The 21446-nt window shown below is 43.2% G+C and overlaps 1 protein-coding gene across 5 annotated transcripts in view; it reads right to left on the bottom strand.

Moving 5' to 3' along the window:
- LOC148019825 (uncharacterized) overlaps positions 1–21446 on the bottom strand; it is a 90300-nt gene that overhangs the window by 19297 nt on the left and 49557 nt on the right. For 4 of the 5 annotated variants that reach the window (XM_087700004.1, XM_087700007.1, XM_087700008.1 and 1 more), the window contains one exon: positions 10638–10808. The exons of the other annotated variant lie outside the window; for it this stretch is intronic. In XM_087700004.1, the coding sequence (XP_087556130.1) occupies positions 10638–10808 (171 nt within the window). The remainder of the gene's footprint in view (positions 1–10637; positions 10809–21446) is intronic. 5 annotated transcript variants of the gene reach the window in all.

The following is a 21446-nucleotide window of genomic DNA, read 5'->3' on the forward strand; positions in this document are numbered from 1 at the left end:
GGATCACCTTTAAAAATCATGAAAGTATCATGAACCAATGCTTAACCAACAAACTATTGATTCAGGAAGAGACAAGCCCACCATTAGCAACCAAATGTGATAGCATTGTTAGAACAAGATACATAGCAAGAGCAAAATAATGACTTTCTGATTATCCCCTTCCTTAATGGAAAACTCCTAAAGCTCAAAATCGAGATTGATACGTCTTGTGCGATCTCAAGCCCCATTCGGTCAAATGAGATGACTCCAATGATTAGATTCGAGGAAAAAATGTTATAATTGAGAGTGAAATTCAAGAAGCAACCCCTGCACTAACTCAATATTAGCCATAGCATTGCCGGCTCTCCATTGACAAATGTGATTATGTGAGCTAATCGAGGGTCTGGGTACATAGGCTCAATACCAATGACGAGGTCCCAAAGTCCCTAAGATTCAAGCACTTGTTGCATGAAGTTCAATCAAGTTGTGAAATTCAACCCGTTAAACTGAGTCTTATATCCGTGAATGCATTTTTGGCCATTGCAACAGGATTGGTAGTGCTAGGAGATAGAGAAGGTGTGTAAGGGGAGTAGGGTGGAGAGGTGGACTACAATAGGAAAGAAATCCTAGATTGCCCACCATGTATACAAAAATTATGCATAGTGTATCCAAATGTGGGCAAGAGTGGACCGCGTATAGGCATGGTAACTACCTATGGACCCCAAGGTGGAGGGATAGGGACATGGGGAGGAGAGGATGGAAATCCTTGTGTAGAAGTGACCCAAGGGATATGTGACAACAATCCACAAGCAGAGGATGGATATCCTTGTGTCTAAAAGATCATGTCGGGGGTTTGTGAATGTCCTAGGGTAATAAGGGAATGGCATTCCCCTTAACGATGTACCAAGAGGTGGAGTGAATGGAGAGTAGGTAGATGGTAGGATGGAGAAAGAGAAAGTGTTAGAAGTGGAGATGGAATATCCAACTCCAAGTGTGCTTTGAGTGGAAGTGAAATGTAATCCAAGATTTTGGAATGAAGATGTGAGTAAATTAGAATGTGAGGAAGATAGTGGTGGGATGGGAGGGAGTTAAGAAGTGTGATTTACTTGCTCAAATGAAATAGATGGAGAGATTGTGCTTGGAGGAAAGAGTCGCGAAGAGTAGATTGCCACGTAGGTGAAGGCTGATGACTAAAATTTGCATTGAAAGAATGAGGCTGAATCTAAAAAATTAGGGTTTTGGAGCACCACTTAAACTCTCTCGAACCACACACCAAATTTGCATTTTTCATTAATTAAGCATGTTTTGGGGCCGTTTAAAAATGCTAATCAGCTATAAAGCATATTTTAGCTCAACAAGATGCACTAAAGAAAGAGCCAATACAACAACATGATATTCCAAACGTAGCTAGTAGGCATAAGCAAATGATGCTACTAGGGCAATTGATGCATATGCAAGGCCAACTTGAAAGTGACAATCCAATGTTTTTTGGACAACAAGGCATGCATGCTTTGATAGGGAAGCCAAGGTACTTTGGTGTTGGCACTAGTTTTTCCATGCTATGGTGGGTCAGGGACTGCATACAGGGATGCATGACACAACTACTTATGGTATGCAACAACTAATGTGTGGAGTGCAAGGCCCAACGTATCCGGGTATGGCCAGTAATATGCATAACCCCAAATAGAGAAATGTTGGCATGATGCTGAGACACAAAGTGGTAAGTTTGGCAATGTATATATGCAACCACTGTGTTTGGGACTCATGATATGAATGCTAGTCATGTAAATGCTCCATATAGTGTTGGTCGTGAGGGAAATACAACTATTAATGCATGCAATGTATGGGAAAATGTATCGTGATATAGCTGGAAGTATGCAAATTCCCATGCAGAGTCACATTGCAATGGTTTAAAGTATGCAAATAAGAATGTAGCCTAATGCATTTGGTACTCCTAGCATATCAGGTACACATGAGGGGCTAGTCAACTAGATGCAATGTTGCATATTAGTTAAGTTGGACTAACAACAATGTGAAAGTATAAAGTATCGCAACGCTTAAGAGGAAAAAAGGCCTAGAGCATAGTGGAGGTTTTGAGGCAAGTAAAGTTAAAGGTAAAGTATCCATGTGCTTCTTGGTGAAGCTTCAATATTGCATCACCTATGATAGATGCATCTAGAAGGAGGAGGGTGACCTAGCATATCATCCTCGGTGATGCACTTTACCTTAATGTATTTCAATTAGAGCCAGTTTCGGATCGAGCTCTTTCAAGTTCAGTAGAGTATAGAAGGTCCAGAGTATTACCTAATGCCAAGGGGAAGGTTGCATCTCCACTCCCCTAGTGATGGACAGCTTGGTTGTGTAGTGAATCTCGAATTTGTGCAGTGGATCTCAAATGTACTTGGCTTGTATCCAGGGTATTGTATGCTGATAGTATTTCTGTCATTGGGATCACTATTCAGTATACTAGTCACTTCAGTTGATATGCAATATGTATGGTTTACACCCAGGCTCTAAAACAATACATTTGCAAGGTTATAGTTGTGTATGAAATACATGGAATGTACATTTGGATGTGATGTACATTTGCAAGGCATGTATGGTATACATGGATGGCATGCAATGTACACTTGCAACTGATGCAAAAGAAGTACAATTGTACGAGTTACATGCGGTTTGCACTAATGTATGCTTTACATGAGGATCATGTGGTGCATCATTGCTATGAGGTGTTGTTTATACTCAATTTTTGCATTACAATGTCTTTGTAATCAAAACAATGTTGGATTTTGGCATGTGGATGCATTCCTTATGGTTCTGACAATTGTTATGATTCATGTATGTCGATTGTAACTCGTTTAAGTGATTGAAATTTCAAACATGCATATGGCATGAGCTTGGCTATGTCATAGGTGCACTTGTTGTTTGACTATGATGCTAGCATGTATTTTCCATAGTGGCAACGGATGCTTTGGCACCTTGCGGTACAATTGAAGACGATCGCCAAGATTTCAAGGGGATAGTCTATCATGAGGACATAACACTTTATTGCTTCGCATAGCATTTGATTGAAAGTTAATCAAACATGCTAATGTGACTTGCAGTGCAAGTTAATTACTTTACGATCTGGGACCCAAGGCCCCAACATATTAGTTGATGCCAAAGGCAAAAGTTGTAATAAGTTATGTCTGACAAGTACTAGGTTGTACCTAGTATCAGATTTTGACCTAGACTAATTTATTAGTCACTAATATCAACAGTAACATTAGAGACTATGCATTGATTCATTAATTAATGCCAACCTAAGGGTCAATAACTGCTCAAGGATACTCCGAAGACAAATTGGCCTAGCCAATTTAATTATTGGCTACTAGAATTATTTATTTGGATACTAAAATAATTATTACACTAATTTTTAGAATTAATCTTTTAGAAATTAATTTAGTAAGCTGCATAATGCTGAAAATTGAGATTAGAAGGCTACCACTTGGCAAAACTTGCCCATACAAGTAGAAAAGACGTTTTTGGGGCTGGTGCAAGTCTATTCCAACCATTGTGAGAGAGGAGGATGCTGTTAGAAAGCAAGGAGATGCTCTTGATGTGATTTGCACCCATCAAGAACCATAGCTACAACAAGTAACAGCAGTTTGGAGCCTTCCAAGAGCAAACAATCGCAGCCCAAGGTCCTCCTAGTGCCGATGATAGCATATAAGAGGGGGTAGTAACCTTGGTGGTGGTTCTAAGCTGTAGGTGACAACTTCCATGATTATTTGAGCAAGGCAACAGCAATTTTTCAGTCTTTCTCACAATGAAACTTTGAAATTTCTCTCTCTACAGCATTCTCTCTCAGGCCCAGCCATTTCTCAAGTTATCTTAACAAAATTCAACCATTTGAGTTATCAAAAGTGGAGATATTGAAAAGTCTCTTCTGTAAACAATAATTTACAGCAAAAATTAAAGTTTGACAGCCACATCGGGATGCGTGCTTGAATTGAGAGCCTAGGACTTGAATTCCAACATCTAAAATTAAGAAATTTTAGGGAGATTCAAGAGGCCAACTGGCCAATATCAGATTTGGGCCTGAATTTGTCTTGCAAGGAGCGTGCGTGTAATTAATAGTAAATTCATGGCAAGGGCCTGTGATGACGAATTGCCATGGGGATAAAGAAATGTTTTCTTGGAAGATGATATTAGGGCTGACTGCCTTGACTATGCTTGATTCTTAAATGAATTAATTAAGGAAAGGTTCTTTGACTGGATGGATCACCTCTATGATCACACCACGGATCAACCCAAAAAGGGCACTACTCGATTCATGGGCCAAAGGTCAAGTGGTGAAAAGGCCAACCACGAGAATAATGTTTCACTCCTAGGCAGCTTACGGGTCAGGGCATCTCTGGACACCCCTTGCCAAGTCCGGAATGGAGTTGAAAGACCTCCGTGGCCCCAACGGCCACGGCGTTGGAAGATCCTATTCTAGATAAAGGATGGAAATTGTGGTACCATGTGATTTGGACCAGCTACTTCTGCAGGGCAGAAGAAACATATAATTTCTCCTGTATAGGCATGAGACAAAGATTAACTTGAAGATAAGTTAAGGAACTTGTTTGAACTTGTTTGTCAAAAGGACTGCTTGCTCTGCATTCATGTCTATGCTATAAATTACGCAAACAAACCTTGTTCCTTAAAAGACCTAATTAAGGAAACTGATTTTAAATGTCACACATAAATGTGGTAGGACCTAATTCAATAACTAAAAAACGCCTATTCAGGGAAGCAAGTGGACGAAACCCCCAACGCCACCGCCTATGGCAAGGTGGTCCCAGAGAGCTAGAAAGCTTCTCACAAGGTTTTATCGATGTCCGGCCCTTAGAAATTGTTAGATTAGAACCCCGATTCATTTTAGGAGATCGGAATGAGACTATGCCCTATGGGTAGAGAGGGACTATGCCCTACGGGTAGAGAGGTTGAGTGGCACATCCCTCTCGTTTCCCAATCTCTTTGAACCAAGTGCGGCATGAATCTGCTTCATCTTGGGTATCTCTGCGTAAAGTAGGATATCCGAGATCCGACACTAGAATGTTGTCAGGAGACCTTAACCACTAGAAACCCAAATTTCAGGTCGATCCCAGTGGGTTCGGCCGCAAACGTTCTATTGTGAGGCAGACTCAATAACCCTAGGCAACAAACCCCGTAACATTCCATGGGAGTACCGAGCAACATCGCTTAGATTTATCTCTCGATGGACCGCTAAAAACATGCTTGGACAATCGATAAGCAGACAGGTTTCAGTTCGATTCAGAGCGAAACTTCGTAATGATATGTGATTGATTAATGTATGGTTCATAGACATATCCTAAGAAGAATAACCTTAGTGATATGGCTTGATTGTCACGCACCTTTTGCACCCACAAATGCTGATATACAAGAGAAGAAATTCCTTCTCAAGCAAATTAAGGCACCGGAGTTTGGTGGAAAAGGAATAGACGTCGCAGCAGAGGTAAAAACATGGATTGAATCAATGAATGATTATTTCTCTGCTGCAGAAATTGCTTCTGTCAATCAAGCAATGATAGCCAAACTTAAGTTAGTTGGCCAGGCTCGGATATGGTGAAAGCAATAGTGCAAAGATTAAGGTATTTCTGAAGCCGCTGTCACTTGGGTTTCAGCTGAAAGATGATGTACGCGGACGATACTTTCCGCCAACCTACCAGACTTTGAGGATGAATAAATTCTTCAAGTTAAAGCAGCTGGAATTAACCTTGGAAGCTTACTACTCAAAGTTTGTATCCCTACTAAAATACGTACCACCTATGGATATTGTGCAGCAAGTATCCAAGTTTTGTCGTGGCCTGAAAACTCCTCTGAACCACCGTCTTGAAGCAATGCGTCCAATAGACTTGCAAGATACATTACTTCAAGCAAAGCCAATCATCCAAGAACTTAAATCAGACAATTGTGACAAAGATGATTCCTGAGATTAGGACAAGAGATGCCACACGTACGGAGAGATAGGACACATCCGTAAGAAATATCCCAACCGTCGATGCTTACACTACAATGAGCTAGGGCACGTCCAAGCAGACTACCTTGACTTAAGTCCAGAAGATATTGAGCCTCTAAGAAAACGAAGCTACACAAGTGCAGTCTTTGGATATATAGAGAAATTAGATGAAGACAAAGACCTAGAACCCACTACATCTCTTCAAGATGACTAGAAATCCTAGAAATTTTATCGATATGTAATACGACTTGTATTGGAATAAACCTTACTCTTGTAACTTCAGTTAATCCGAGTAATATAAGTTGCATCAATTTCGAGCCTAGAACTTACAAGTGATCAGAGATACTTTAGCAAGGAATGACCGTTATAACTTACAATGAATTTCTCTTAAGTTGTTTCTTCTCAACTAATATAGATTGGGTCTTACCAGAATGTCGAAGCTTGGGAGTATTCATTAGTATTACAAGAAGAGCCGATTGTCCATGGATCTCAGTCCAGATCTAAGAAAATGACAATTTGGAAACAAAGTTTCCAATATAAAGAACCACTTCGGTCCGCTAAAAGAATCCTAGGGCAATTTAATCTAAATAAGAAAATCCTGTCAAAGACAACCAAGAATCTTGTGACCCCAAGTGATAAAGCTCCGCATTGTTTCTATTGCAAGGAGCTAGCTCATTTCAAAAGGAAATGTCCAAAGCACCCTAAACAACGATGCTCCTGGTGCCACAATATTAGGCATATCCACGTCAATTGTCCCAACAAGACTCAAAGAGAACTTGAACTTACAAGAAATGAAGTTGTACAAGCTTCAGTGATCCAAAACCTACCAGGAAATTATCTGATACCTAGGAAAAAAACCTAGAAGATATTCATGAGATGTAACTACAATAAACTTTTCTCTTGTAAACCAGACTCGAATATATCAAATACAATAAGTTGGTGTTTTGAAAGACCATATACTTATGAGTGATCAGAGTGTCGCAACGAATGTGTGATGGGTCCTACCCCACAAGTTCCAAAATGAAGGTCCCAATTTCTTTCGAGATGAGCACATCTCAAGTTCTCTGAGGGGGAGAGGATGTAATAAAACCCCCCCTCCCTTCGTATGTTTCATAGAAAATCCCCCCCCCCTTAAAAATTTTCCATCAAAATTAAGGCAAATTTTTTTATCTCCTCCCCCTATCGACGCCGAACAAGTAGCAAGGGGGGAAAGATGGCAAGATAACGACCATGACGATAATGAGGAGGGAGGCCACTTGGCCTACTATCTCCCCTGGCCACCTCGCCCAATCCACGGGCCACCTGGGGAGCTGAGAACCCTAGTCGCCATGCATCTGTGAGTGGTGGGTGAAGCAAGGCACCACCACCACCCCATACTACCTCCCCCTCCCCCATTATAAAATCCAATTGGAGACTTGATAGATTTAGATCAAGATATGAACGGCCAATTGGAAACTTAGATTGACTTACCTAAGCTTCGTACAAAACTTTAATCTAAAAGACTAGGTAAACTTTTGGTAGATGTTGAAATTTGAACCTCAGTTCAAATGTTTGGATGCTCAATCAAAAAATAAAAATAAGTATCCTCTTGTACTAGCTTGATCTTATCTTACAAGGTAATGCTTGTATGAAGCCTTGGCATGCACCCTAGGCAAAACTCGCTCTTAGATCCCAAGGGAGAGAGCAAATATGCAGACGAAAATGTTATCGCATCTATTCTTGCATTGTTTTGAAAAATACAATTAGTTTTGTTGGTTGATCAAACAACATCCTAAATGCTTTTACATTCAACTAATTGTTGGATTGTCGTTTGGATGATTATTCCAAGTGCTTGTGATTGATGGTAAATTCATGGCGAGGGTCTGTAATGACAAATTGGCATGGGAATAAAGAAATGTTTTCTTGGAAGATGATATTAAGGCTGATTGTCTTGACTATGCTTGATTCTTAAATGAATTAATTAAGGAAAGGTTCTTTGCACGGGTGGATCACCTCCATGATCACACCGCAGATCAACCCGAAAAGAGCACTGCTCGATTCATGGGCCAAAGGTCGAGTGGTGAAAAGGCCAACCACGGGAATAATGTTTCACTCCTAGGCAGCTTGCGGGTCAAGGGATCTCTTGACACCCCTTGCCAAGTTCGGAATGGACTTGAAAGATCTTCGTGGCCCCAACGACCGCGGCATTGGAAGATCCTATTCTAGATAAAGGATGGAAATTGTGATACCATGTGATTTGGACCAGCTACTTCTGTAGGGCAGAAGGGACATATAATTTCTCTTGTATGGGCACGAGACAAAGATTAACTTGAAGATAAGTTAAGGAACTTGTTTGAACTTGTTTGTCAAAAAGACTGCTTGATCTGCATTCGTGTCTGTGCTATAAATTATGCAAACGAACCCTGTTCCTTAAAAGGCCTAATTAAGAAAACTAATTTTAAATGTCACACATAAATGTGGTAGGACCTAATTCAATAACTAAAAAATACATATTGAGGGAACCAGGTGGACGAAAACCCCGACGCATCTGCCTTATGGTAGGGTGGTCCTAAAGAGCTAGGAGGCTTCTCAAAAGGTTTTACCGATGTCCGACCCTTAGAAATTGTTAGATTAGAACCCCGATTCATGCCGTTTTAGGGGGATTGGAATGGGACTATGCCCTACGGGTAGAGAGGTTGAGCGGCGCATCCCTCTCGTTTGCCATTCTCTTTGAACCAAGTGCGGCATGGATCTGCTTCGGCTTGGGTATCTTTGCGTAAAGTAGGATATCCATGACCCAACGCTAGAATATTGTCAGGAGACCTTGACCACTAGGAACCCAAAATTCAGATCGATCCCAATAGGTTCGGCCGCAAGCATTCCATTGCGAGACGGACTCGAGAACCCTAGGCGACAAACCCCGTAACATTCCATGGAAGTGCCGAGCAGCATCGCTTAGATTCGTCTCTCGATGTACTGCTAAAAACGTGCCTGTAGTCAGACACGTTTCATAGATCAGTACTGTTTGCATGAGTCAGAATAATGCATAAATGATGCCAATTAAGGTTTGCAGTCAGCTGACATGTGCCTAAAAAGACAGCTGCAGTAAGCAAAGACCAGCATGCTCAGTCCTAAAGAGATGGCAGTACCTGGAATATGATCAAATAATCAGCCTGGAATATCTCACAGAAAAATATCAGTACCTGGAAGCATAATATCCCTGGGATACTTTTGGGTTGCATGGTATACCAGCAGGTACATGATTTAGAGCATCCAGGGATGATGAATAAGGAGGGAGGAAAACAGCGTTAATGGCAGCCAATGCTGGAGAAAATGCCTCATACAAGGAGTAAGCCTATGTGCTCAGTCTGCCCTCAATCAGCCACCAAGAATCAGCTGTAGTATTAACAGAGATCTGATGAAAGGTGATGCCTACTGACTGACTATGACTGTATTTGACATACAGGATTAAAGAAGGCAATCCCAGTATGTAAAATGAGCTCATAAAATCAGAAATGGATAGCTGTACAAGAGTGGAACGCACAATGCATTAACTCAGAGAGTGACAATGGCATAACAGCAGTATAGACAACAGCTAACTCATGAACTAACTACATAAAACCAGAATCCGTCAGCATCATCCCCATTAAACTGGCTAGACATGTAATGCCAGAACAGCAAAGACTCACAATTATACAAAAATTACATTGTCACCTCAGGAGCAGTACACTGACTTTGTCTCATATTTCAGTCGAGCTAAAGAGCTCGTTGAGTATCAAATGCAACTCCATTTTAGATGCTAGGAGAATGCCAGGGAAAATCGCCAAAAAATAGATAAGCATGAGCATCAATCACAGAAACTATACTACTTTCAACATCCGCCCCAAAAAAAAAAAGGCAATGTATGAAGAGAAGTGATTAGGGGCATTCATTGTCAGTAGTAATACTTAAAACGACCAGGAAGAAAAGGAGGATGACTGAGCTATCCTCATGATGCTGATTACACCCATAATGGGTTCAAAAAGTGTCAAACGTGGTAGGCATGAAGAGCCAGCATGTGATAAGTGAAGAGGATTGAAGATTATACCGTGTAGGCTTTTCTTTCACTTCTTGTTTTTTCTCACCACCACATCTCTTTTTTGTTTCTTTAGGTTAAGGTTTTTAAACCTCAATAAGCAAACTTTCTCTCTTTTACTTCAAACAAATTATTCAATAGAAACAAAAAAATACAAGAGTGTTCACATGCTTTCTTTTCTATCCCCCTTCTCCACCTACCTTTTCTCTAGCTGCCCTAATATCCATTCATGGTCAACCTCGACAATCATGGACAACTCCAAATTTTTTTATGTTTAGAGTACAAAGGCCACTTTGAGCAGCCCAATAAAGAAGCCATGATGAGATCCAACAAGGTGTACCATACCGCAGCATGAAGAACAGGCTGACGTAGCAAAGGACATAGCCTCTAGGATTCCAATTCATCACAACATCTTATACAGTTCTGTGAACAGAACTAACAAACTTCAATTTATGTTTTCTATGTTTCTCCAAAAGAAAAGATGAAGTTATAAAATTCAAAAACACTGTAGCTGCTAGAAGACACATGCTCACAAATTTAATTGGAGTATATAGTCAAATCTCATGCCGCAACAAAGACAAAACAGGCACAAAATGGCACCTTCACTTTTACAAGGATTGCCTTGCGGTTCAAGACCCTTCTCTCAACACCTGAGAGCATTCTTTCTTTGGTGCAATTCAGATTTTCGAGCTTCAACCTTAACCGCTCCAATTCTTTTTTAAGGGCAGCTGTCATTGCCATTGGACTCATGATGGCTTTCATGACTGTATCCTATAGTTGCAAAAGCAAGTAAACACATGAAAACATGTAGTCACATCCTCCTGAAAACAATTTGTGTAATGCAGAATGACTCAACATAGGAATACCATAACTACAAAGACGTGCAAATACCATGCAGAGATTGAGGCTCATTATGAAAATAAGGCTTCTCTAGATGCATTTAACTATTCAATAAGCAATTTTTGAACACTGTGCTTGAAATGCAACAGCTCTCAAATGTCAATGGCTGTATCTAAATATTTGCTTTTTTTTTCTGTCATTTCTAATTACAAAAATCCCAAACTCTAAAAACAAAAAAGAAAAATATCTAGTTGTTTTACAAGGTATTGTCATTCACTTGAAAACAAATGCAAATGTGGTGACAATGGCAAATTTTTGAAAGGCCAAAGGAGACTTTCACTATAAGAAAATGCTTTTACACTTGATTTGATAAAAGAAGACCTACCAATTGTAGCATATACTATGGCATAGTATATGCTACGAGATGTTGGCCTCAATGCAAACTGGTTTCCGGCACATAAGAGGAGACGAGTTGACAGACTTGGCCCAACCCCCATTCAAGATGAGGGAGAAGGACCCTGCGTGGTGGTGGTATACACCTGGGGGGTTGTTTAGAGCAAATCTGTCATGAAGAACACAGATTTTTTGCATTGTTCGGGCCTTCTACTAAGTGTGCAGGACATCTACAACTCCATCTTGCAGGGTGTAGCTGATTTTCCCTCTGTTCACACTCCCAAACACCAAAATGCAAATTTTCCTAAAGAGTTTTATAGGTTTCCAGAGATCAATTATTACCAGTTCAATGCTTTTGATGATTTTGAAGAGGAGATTCTTCCTTCTTCTCTTGATCGGCAATCTCATCAATCAGCTCATTGCAAAGATCGGCACAAAGATCAACCTTCAGGGCCTTGTTCTCCCTCTATTAGGTCGAGAAGATCTGGGCCAAAGTGAGGACTCCAAAGTTCTACGAAGAGAAGACCACACTTAGGTTGCTGTTTGGAGCAAATCTGTTACAAAGAACACAGATTTTTGCATTGTTTGGGCCTTCTACAAAGTATGCGGAACATCTACAACTTCATCTTGCAAGGTGTAACTGATTTTCCCTCCGTTTGCGCTCCCTGACACCAAAATGCAAATGTTCCTTGTTTCCAAAGATGGATTATTACCATTTCAATGCTCTTGACAATTTTGAAAAGGATATTCTTCCTTCTTCTCCTGATCAGCAATCTCACCGGTCAGCTCAGTGCGAAGATCGGCACGAAGATCAACCTTCAAGGCCTCATTCTCCCTCTATAAGGTCAAGAAGATTGAAGCCAAAGTGAGGACTCGAAGGTTCTACAAAGAGAAGACAACACTTCGGTTGCTGTTTGGAGCAGATCTATCGCAAGGAATGCAGATTTTTTGCATTGTTCGGGCCTTCTACAAAGTGTGGCTAATGTTCCCTCCATTCACGCTCCCCAACACAAAAACGCAAATTTTCCTAGTGAGTTTTATAGGTTTCCAAAGATGGGTTATTATCAGTTCAATCCTTTTGATGATTTTGAAGAGGAGATTCTTCCTTCTTCTCCTGATCCGCAGTCTCACAGTCAGCTCATTGCAAAGATCAGTGTGAGGATCAACCTTCAGGGCCTCATTCTCCCTCTATTAGGTTGAGAAGATTGACACCCCCTTCTCCCCCTCCTGCTTCTCTAAATGTCTCGTTGAGCCCATACTGCTGACCCTTGTATTGCAACAATGGCACCCCCTGTTCAAGTGCTCGTGCTTCCTTCCTTGCCCAAAGAAGACCGCCTTTATGGGCTGAGTTACTTCCTTTCGTCTTGCAAAGTGGAGTGTATCTTTGGGACTTTGTTACTACCCCAATTCCCCATTCAGTGGAGGATCCCCATATTGGTTCTACTATAGACCAAGCTGCTCTTTGGGATTTGCTCGATTTTAAAGCCCAGTCTTTCCTTTTCATGAGCTTAGAGAATTTCATCCTGGTCCACATGCACAAACTTTGGACCACAATGGAAGTGTGGAAAAAGTTAGATTCCCTCTACCATCAAAAGACCTTTGCCCACCGCATTACCCTAGAGCAAAAACTTCGAATGCTTTCAATTGATGATTCCCCTTCTATGCGGGAGCACATCAACCAAATGGAGGACATGTGGAATGAGCTTTCATCCCTTGGTCGAATGATATCTTCAAAGGATATGCCAACGATTCTCCTTACTAATCTCCCACCTCCCAAGTATGATGTTTTTTACACCAGCTCATTAACCCCCAAGATGCATGAAATTATTCTTTGGGAGGAGTTAGCACTCCTTGTTTTGGAGCACAAAGGACATCTTAGGAAGATTGAAGCTAGTGGATATGGCTCTACGAAAGCTTTTGTTGTAGGTTCGGGAGGGGATAAAAGAAGGCCAAGAAGGCCAAGAAGGACAAGAAGAAGAAGAAGAAGAAGGTTCATCATTCGGAGTCTTCCTTGGGCTCTAACACAGATTCAAAGAAGCCTAAATGCCCCTACTATGGGAAGGGCACTTGTCCCAAGGAGAAGGGTTGGAAAAAGTACCCTCACCTTCATCCAAGAGTGAAGGATGGGATGGTGCTACACCATCCGATCCTTTCTCTACCTGTACACCAACTGTTATCCATAAGTCTGTGTTCCTTCATCGCCATGTGTTGGAGGAGCCTTCTTCAATGGTGGCCTTGACTTCAGAGAGCCCCTAGCTCATTGGTAGTGGTGCTTTGAGTCATCTGACTCCATGAGAAGATATGCTACATGATCTTTGTCCATCTAAGAGTCTTGTCATTGTTGGTGACATTTCTACAATGCCTATTAGTAGTGTTGGCACTTTGCGGTTATTGCTAAAGCGTTCCTCAAGCTCCATTTCGGAAGTCCTACATGTTCGGGACTTGGGACTCTCCACTCCTCTCCATTTATGGCCTTATGAGACTTCATACCCGAGTTGTCTTCAACAAAGCAAGCCATATTTCTTAGGGATTCTTCTACAATATTAGTTTTAGCGACAGGTTGGTAGGAGAGAGGGCTTTAGAAGCTCCATTCCCCTTCTATTCTACAAGGTCCGTCAAGGCAATTGTCTATTGTTGCACCCATTCCCGCTTGTGCACCATCTATCCCACAAGTTTTTGCCCATCCCCCACCCTCTCCTCTGGTGGTTCCCTCGTACCTCCCAACCCTTTTAGAGAGGGACAATATCGGTGTGGATTCCTTGGCCCCTAGTATTTCAACAAGGGTATTTCCAAGTTCATGAAGAGTTTCTTTATCGACAAACTTTTCTTCTGCCACCCTTGGATCCATTCTGTCTTCTTTGGCCTTCGGCCCTATCCAAGATCTGAGAGTGGGTGTTAGCAAAATCATGTTTGTCATGTTTCTTGTCACCTCCTACCTATGAGCCTTAGTCTCAGTCAAACGGGGACATTAGGAGCTTTGACATGTCTCTCATGTGGCAATTCATTTTAGCATGCCTTTCTTCTCCCAATCAAGTTTTGACATGGATCCTCAAGCCTTACCCGACTAGATGTCTTCTCACATACATGATAAGTTTATGTATTGAAAATCTCAAGGTTGGCCTCTACATGTGCAATTGAAAGTGGCCCAGACAATCCTGATCACTATAATTTCATATTTTCTGCCACTGCTTCCATGGACACAAAAGTCATTGCATGAGCCAATGCAGCCTAACCGCTTCATGCTCTGAAAAAAATCTCAAGGTTGGCCTCTACATGTGCAATTGAAAGTGGCCCAAACAATCTTTATCGCTGTAATTTCATATTTTCTGCCACTGCTTCCATGGACAGAAAAGTCATTGCATGAGCCAATGCAGCCTAACCGCTTCATGCTCTGAAAAAAACAAGAAAATCATATGGGCCAAGTATAGGTATCCTAGCAACATGTGACTATGCCAAAGCAATTGGGTGATGCTGCCTCGTTGGATGTGAAAATCCACAAGAAAGCTTTGAGGTTTGCCCTTTTACAGGCTTTGTGTACTCAGCATCCCCCTTGGACCGATATTGCCAGGTTTTTTATGGAGGATGTGGGTATTTCCCATGGGCACACTACTTTCTAGGCCTCGAGGTGGAATATCCTCAATTCCACCCAGCCATTTAACACTTCGAGGTCTATTCTTCTCATCCACTTGATTGCATCTTGGTAGGACTTTCTTCACCTTACTGTATGGCATTCTCCTGACTTCAAAAAGAAAGTGAATTCTTTGCAATCAAAGGTGTTGGCTACTTCTAGGTTGCTTGATTGGCCTGAGAAGCAATTGCAAAGGGCTAAATTTAACTGGATGGCAAGATTGGGCCTAAAGACAATCGAGGATGTTGTTAGCCCAAGTCAAGTGAGAGTTATTCTTTCCGCCGCATTCGCCAATACTTCTAAATTCCAAGAGGTTGCAAGTGACCTTCATCAACCTTGGAGAACAAGCTTCATGGACACTCTCCCTTCCCTACTCCTCTACCCTTGTTGCTATGGTTGGATTGGGCTTTTGTGTGGGGCTTTTGTGTGAGCGTAAAAACTTCTAAAGCAATTAGCTAATCAAATTCATAGTTTCCCTCGTACATAGTACAAACCTGTTCATTTCATATGATCCATACATCAAGGTATGATATGATTCCATACGAAAATATTATCCCTTTTTGGCCACCACGTCTAGTGCATTCTACATCCCGCTCAAAGTCAATTTTGTGCTTTCTGCCCACCTTTTTGTCCCATTTTCTGCTCACATGGCACACTTGTCAACCCATTGCCACTTGCCGTTGGATGCCAATTGCCATTGGATCCCATGCTCTAGCCTTGGATGTTCTTTTCTACACTCTTGAGCCTTCTCTCTTCTTCCACTTTAGATTCCTCACTTATTTCACTCTCTTCTCTGGCCTATAGAAGGTGCTCCTCCCCTCCATCCTTCCACCCCAAATCAACAAGCATTGCTCAAGCCTCTCTCTCTTCAAGCGAGCTATCTATCTGTCAAGATTCAAGCCTGTCCCAATTCCTACCCCCTTTCTCTATAACTTTCATCCCCTCTCTCCCTAACTTTCAAGCCTCTCACTCTCCCTCTCTTTCTCAACGCTAAGCCTCAAGTCTCTCACTATCCCTTGGGCCTCTCTCTCTCAAGTCTCTCTCTCACTCGTGACTCTCCCTCTCCATCGGTATCATGACTCGTGAGAGGCACGAGGACTTCAATTTGCATGCCATCCATGTGGAGAGGGACACAAAGAGGTCCAACTCCACCATTGGACATGCAAGTATTGTGGAAAGCGCTACAAAAGTAGCGCAACCAGGCTTCAACATCTTTCCAAGACGGCAGGGCAAGTTGCTCCATGCAAGGAAATCCCTCAAAACATCACAGACGACATTCTCACCAACATGAAAGGGGGATCCACTAGAGGAGGAGGAGAATGGCGTAACAACACCAACACCTATGCCTACTAATGAGGAAGTATGGAATGTGGGAGTATCTTCGACCAATGCGGATGAGGCCTCCACCATTGGTGGCGGGGATTCCATGTCCACATCTAGCTCCGGCAAAAGACAGAGTGAAGGCATATGCAACACCGAAGAGACAATGCTCTTTCTCTCTCAGGCTCTTGATCATGTGCCTGGATCTGTTGCCTTTCTTAGGGAAAGGCAACAACTTGCAGACATCGAAATTGCATGCATAGTGATTGAGTGCAATCTTGCATTCAACGTCCTAAAGCAAGAGTAATGGAAGAAGATGGTATAAGCCATTGCCAATGTGGATACATGTGAAGGATGGACAGGTGTCACATACAATGACATGAGGACGAAAAAGATTGATGAAAAGAAGGAGAGGATTGATAGAGCCCTTGACCCTATTCAAGCCCCATGAATAAAACATGGTGCATTCTCACCGATGGATGGATTGTAAGAGAGAAGATATCATCAACATACTTGTCTCATGTCCACTCGGCATTTTCTTTTTGCGGGCCATAGACACTAGCAAGAGGGGGGGGGAAAAACTATGGGTGCCTTCATCTATCGCCACATTTGGCAAGCTATCATTAAGGTATACATTGTCTTTTAAATTTGTTTCTTTTATTATTCATAATTATCTATCTACCTATTCTCTCTAATATCTATCTCGATTCTCTCTTCTCTCCACGCCTCTATTTCTCTTGCTAAGTATTGTAATTTGCGTTGGTGGGTCCCTCAAATGTGATACAAGTTGTTACCGACAATGCATTGAATTGTCGGTGCATGGGCCCTTGGATTGAGGCCGAGTTCTCCATGATCGTGTGGACTTCATGTGCAAGTCATTGTTGGGACTTGCTTATAAAGGACATTGGGAAGCTCAAGTGCTTAAAGAGGGTGGTCCGCAAAGCCACATCAATTGTCACTTTCTTCACAGTAAAGGTAAAAGGCGCTTGCGATGTATCGCAAGCATAGCACACTCAAGTTGAAGAAGCCTTCTTCAACTCGCTTTGCTTATTTGTAGTTATTACTCGAGCACCTTTATGAGGTGCGGTCCACCTTACGCCAAACTGTGGTGTCCACTCTATGGAATGAGTGGGTGGGTGGTTTTGCAGCATTGGTACATCCGGCCTACAAGTCATCAGCAGTCATGGACAATAGAGAGCTCCGGTCCGGACCAACTTGCTTATTTGACTCGTATGGTCCCTCTGGATGACCACAATGCATTGCTAGGGGAGCTAGGATGCTATGCGGATCAAACAAAGCATGTGGCTTTTGCTTCTCCCACTTGTTGGAAAAGAGAGTCACTTGTGAAGCCTCTATTTTAGTGGCAAAACTTTGAATATGCACTGGGGACCCTTCAACCTTAGCCATGATAGTCCTTGCTCAGGATTGCTCTTCGGGTGCATGTGAGAGAAATTGGAGTGCTTATTCTCTCATTCACACAAAGATTTGCAATCGGCTTAGCACACGACAGTCAAAGAGGCTAGTCTATTGCCGCACTAACTTACGCATAATGAGGGCTATGATGAGCATGGGTTGTCCAAAGCAAGTAAACACTCAACCATAAAATGTAAAACTTTTTATTTTAAACTTCAAAGTTTATACTTTATAATTTAGACTTTAGATTTACAATCTTATGTGCATTGTGTAGGTAAATGTTGATGCATTCAAGTTAATGGGCGACACTCTTCCGAGTGTACATCAGGAGGTGGATGAGGAGGAGGAGATGATCTTTGCTAAGCTCTTAGAGAGCTTATAGCAACAGATACTCATGACACTCGCAATCAGTCTAGTTGTGGATGAGGAGTTCAAGTAGGTGACAGTAGGGGCATGGTCATTCAGCGTCCTCCAACATCGCGGAGGGGTGGTTCGAGTGGCTAGCAAATATATGTAAGGTGGGGCCCATCCCGTGCCTCATGATGACATCCCCACCTGGCCTACAGAACCAACGCCTAGGGAGCCATCATTTGATGATGATGATAACTTCATCAATGAGGATGAATATGAGAATGCCTCATCATCCGATGCTAAGGAGTCCTCTTTAGACTCTCTTGATGAGCACTCAGATGGTTCTAATGATGATGATAGTGATACCTCTTCATAGATTCATAGATTTCTCTCCTTTTTGAATCTACTATCATTGTATCCACATGCCACTATGAACCATCATCCATGTATGTATTTTTTTTTTCAAGTAAAATGTGGCTAATTATATTACTCAAAAGGCTAAATACAACAAAGTGGATATGCTCAATAGACTAGCTCGAGCTCATTCAAGTCACAAATCCATCATGTATACAAGCCTCTCAAGGCAATCTGGAGGGGGGATGGGGGCAAGAAGCCATGGAGGGGGAGTGTATCGCCATCTGGGGCTGCCCGCCTGCATCATGAAGAACAGGTCATGGCCGCCCCGAGTACACAAAAAGTGAAGACGGAGTTCCTGACGGGCTCAAGACTTGCCCTGCACCTTGTCCCACTGGCCGCGGAGGGGGTGGATGATGGAGGTCCAAAGCTCTGCCAAAGTTGCATATACCAAAAGGCACTCCCCGCCAAAAACCACCTGATAGCATGCCTTCCAAATGTGCCATCTTGTAAGACTTCCTATGATCTCCCATACCTTTGAGCGCTCTGATGTGGGCTCCAATACTTGACAGATGGGTAAAGCCTCCAAGCTGACCACTGCACAAGACCCAGCCTCAATGAGAAAAATCGTGTCTTGCATCCTGGCCTCATACAAAAGGTGACGGCCCTGGCTGACTACCTGCCAGCAAAAAGCCCCCCACGAGATATATCCAAGGCTGGGTGCCACACGGCAGAGAATACAGTAGGCTCCTCTCCACACGAGCTGTGCCGCCTCGCAAGAACAAAGGCAGTGCTTAGGAGTTTCCAAACATTGTTGTGGGCAGCGCTTATAACCTCCATCTTGCTGCATCTGAGTCAACCAACTCCCAACAGCTAGACCCCCATGTGCCAACAACCCTCCTCGACCTCCACAGATCCCACAAGCGACGCCAAAAGGACCGACAAAAGGCATCTGTGATGCTATGCTCTACCCAGTATCTGCTGTGCGAAGGCGCCCACTCCATGTCTTCCTACATTAGTACACGTCTGCCAATTCTAGCTGTGTAATCCAAGAACCTCAGAGGCTTCTTGGCAACCACAATGGCCGCCCATAGCCACTCTCCAGGATCCCCCTCCAACTCATCAAGTGGCCTGCTCTCCCATATCCAAAGGCGCCACTTCCGAAACTCCTCCCAAGGCACATAAGGGTCCAGTCGCCAGGTCTTCCCCTGGAGTCCGAACACACGAATTCTCCTCCAGGAAAGGACATCAATCTCCTCATCCTGTTGTCCTCTATCAAGACCCAAAAGACCCCCATCTTGCACGGTAAAAAATGTCTCCTAGGGGGCACCACCCACTCTACCTACCACCTGTAAGGGGATACCTGTCAGTGAGAATCTAGCAGGCCACACCTCTCCAGGCTCCACCGGCTCTCGGACCAAGGGATCTAGCCATTCCTGAAGGATCGCTATGTCAATCTCCCTCCTCCTCAGCTCAGCTTCTCACTGACATCCTAATGCCCGCTACAACACCTCCTCATCCACCATCCTGTACACCTCCCTCCACATCCTAATAGTACGAGCGGGGCCAGTCTCCAAACCAGCCCACTGGATGTGGGAGCGCTCACCTATCTATATTCGTCCCGATGGGTTTCCAGACCACCGGCTGGCGATCTATCTCCTCTTGGTATCCTGGGGGCCTCTGAATTAGGGCCTTACTAAGGCCCTGCCACACTTGAAGTAAACTGCGAAAGAAGGGAGATCTGGGTGGAGTGATATGGGCAGTCGTGAAGATCCATCTCAAGGATGGCCTCCAACCCCCGCCAAGCTTCAGTGCTGCACTCCTAGAAACCCTCCTGCAAAAGGACCTTCCAGGTCTGCCCACCTGGTGCGAGACCACCGACCACTAGCTTGCCCAAAAGGGCCGAGCTCTGGAACTCTGGGTCAATGATCCCAAGCCCTCCCTCAAATCAATGCCGGATGATGGTTGCCCACACCACCTTGGCTCGAGAATCCCTGGAACCGTCTTCGAGCCAGCCCAAAGAAAATTCCGCACTAGGCAACGAAGCTGCACCACACAAGACGAGGAGAAACACCAACAAAGAGGTGATGTACCAAGCTATTACTAGGAGGACCTGGTTGAGGGTGAGGGACTGTGGTGAAGAAGCTCTCCATCTTCTCCTTCCTTCTTCTCTTCTCTTCTCTTCTCTTCTCTTCTCTTCTCTTCTCTCGTGTGCGTGGCTATGGTGGATGGAGCTTGACGGTAGAGGGTTGAGCTTGCTTGAGCTTGCATCATCATGGATCATGGAGCAACCGGAGTGCTTAAGGGAGAAGGCTACTCATTTGGGCACCAAGGTAAGCTCACTACACTCGTAGGATTGGAGGCATGTCGGCTAGGTGAGAGATAGCCATTAGAGCTCGCTTGAAACACTTGAATAATAAGCAGTTTGTGGGTCTTGGTGGTTGAGCGTGAGCTCCCACTACATTTTGCTTCCGTTGTCGGGACCAATGGATTCAAGCTTGAGCACTTGCACACGTTTCATCCCCGAACTGGTGCTTGGTATATGTAGTAGATTTTGGAGCTACTCATTTGGGCACCAAGGTAAGCTCACTACACTCGTAGGATTGGAGGCATGTTGGCTAGGTGAGAGATAGCCATTAGAGCTCGCTTGAAACACTTGAATAATAAGCAGTTTGTGGGTCTTGGTGGTTGAGCATGAGCTCCCACTACATTTTGCTTCCGTTGCCGGGACCAATGGATTCAAGCTTGAGCACTTGCACACGTTTCATCCCCGAACTGGTGCTTGGTATATGTAGTAGATTTTGGAGCTACTCATTTGGGCACCAAGGTAAGCTCACTACACTCGTAGGATTGGAGGCATGTTGGCTAGGTGAGAGATAGCCATTAGAGCTCGCTTGAAACACTTGAATAATAAGCAGTTTGTGGGTCTTGGTGGTTGAGCGTGAGCTCCCACTACATTTTGCTTCCGTTGCCGGGACCAATGGATTCAAGCTTGAGCACTTGCACACGTTTCATCCCCGAACCGGTGCTTGGTATATGTAGTAGATTTTGGAGCTTAATCTTCAATGCAAGTAAGTATTTTGGGTTTTGATGATTTGGCAAGTAAGATA

Source organism: Lygodium microphyllum, chromosome 19 (assembly GCF_053477565.2).
Source record: "Lygodium microphyllum isolate KBCC chromosome 19, Lygodium_microphyllum_v1.1.10, whole genome shotgun sequence".
Lineage (NCBI taxonomy): Eukaryota > Viridiplantae > Streptophyta > Polypodiopsida > Schizaeales > Lygodiaceae > Lygodium > Lygodium microphyllum.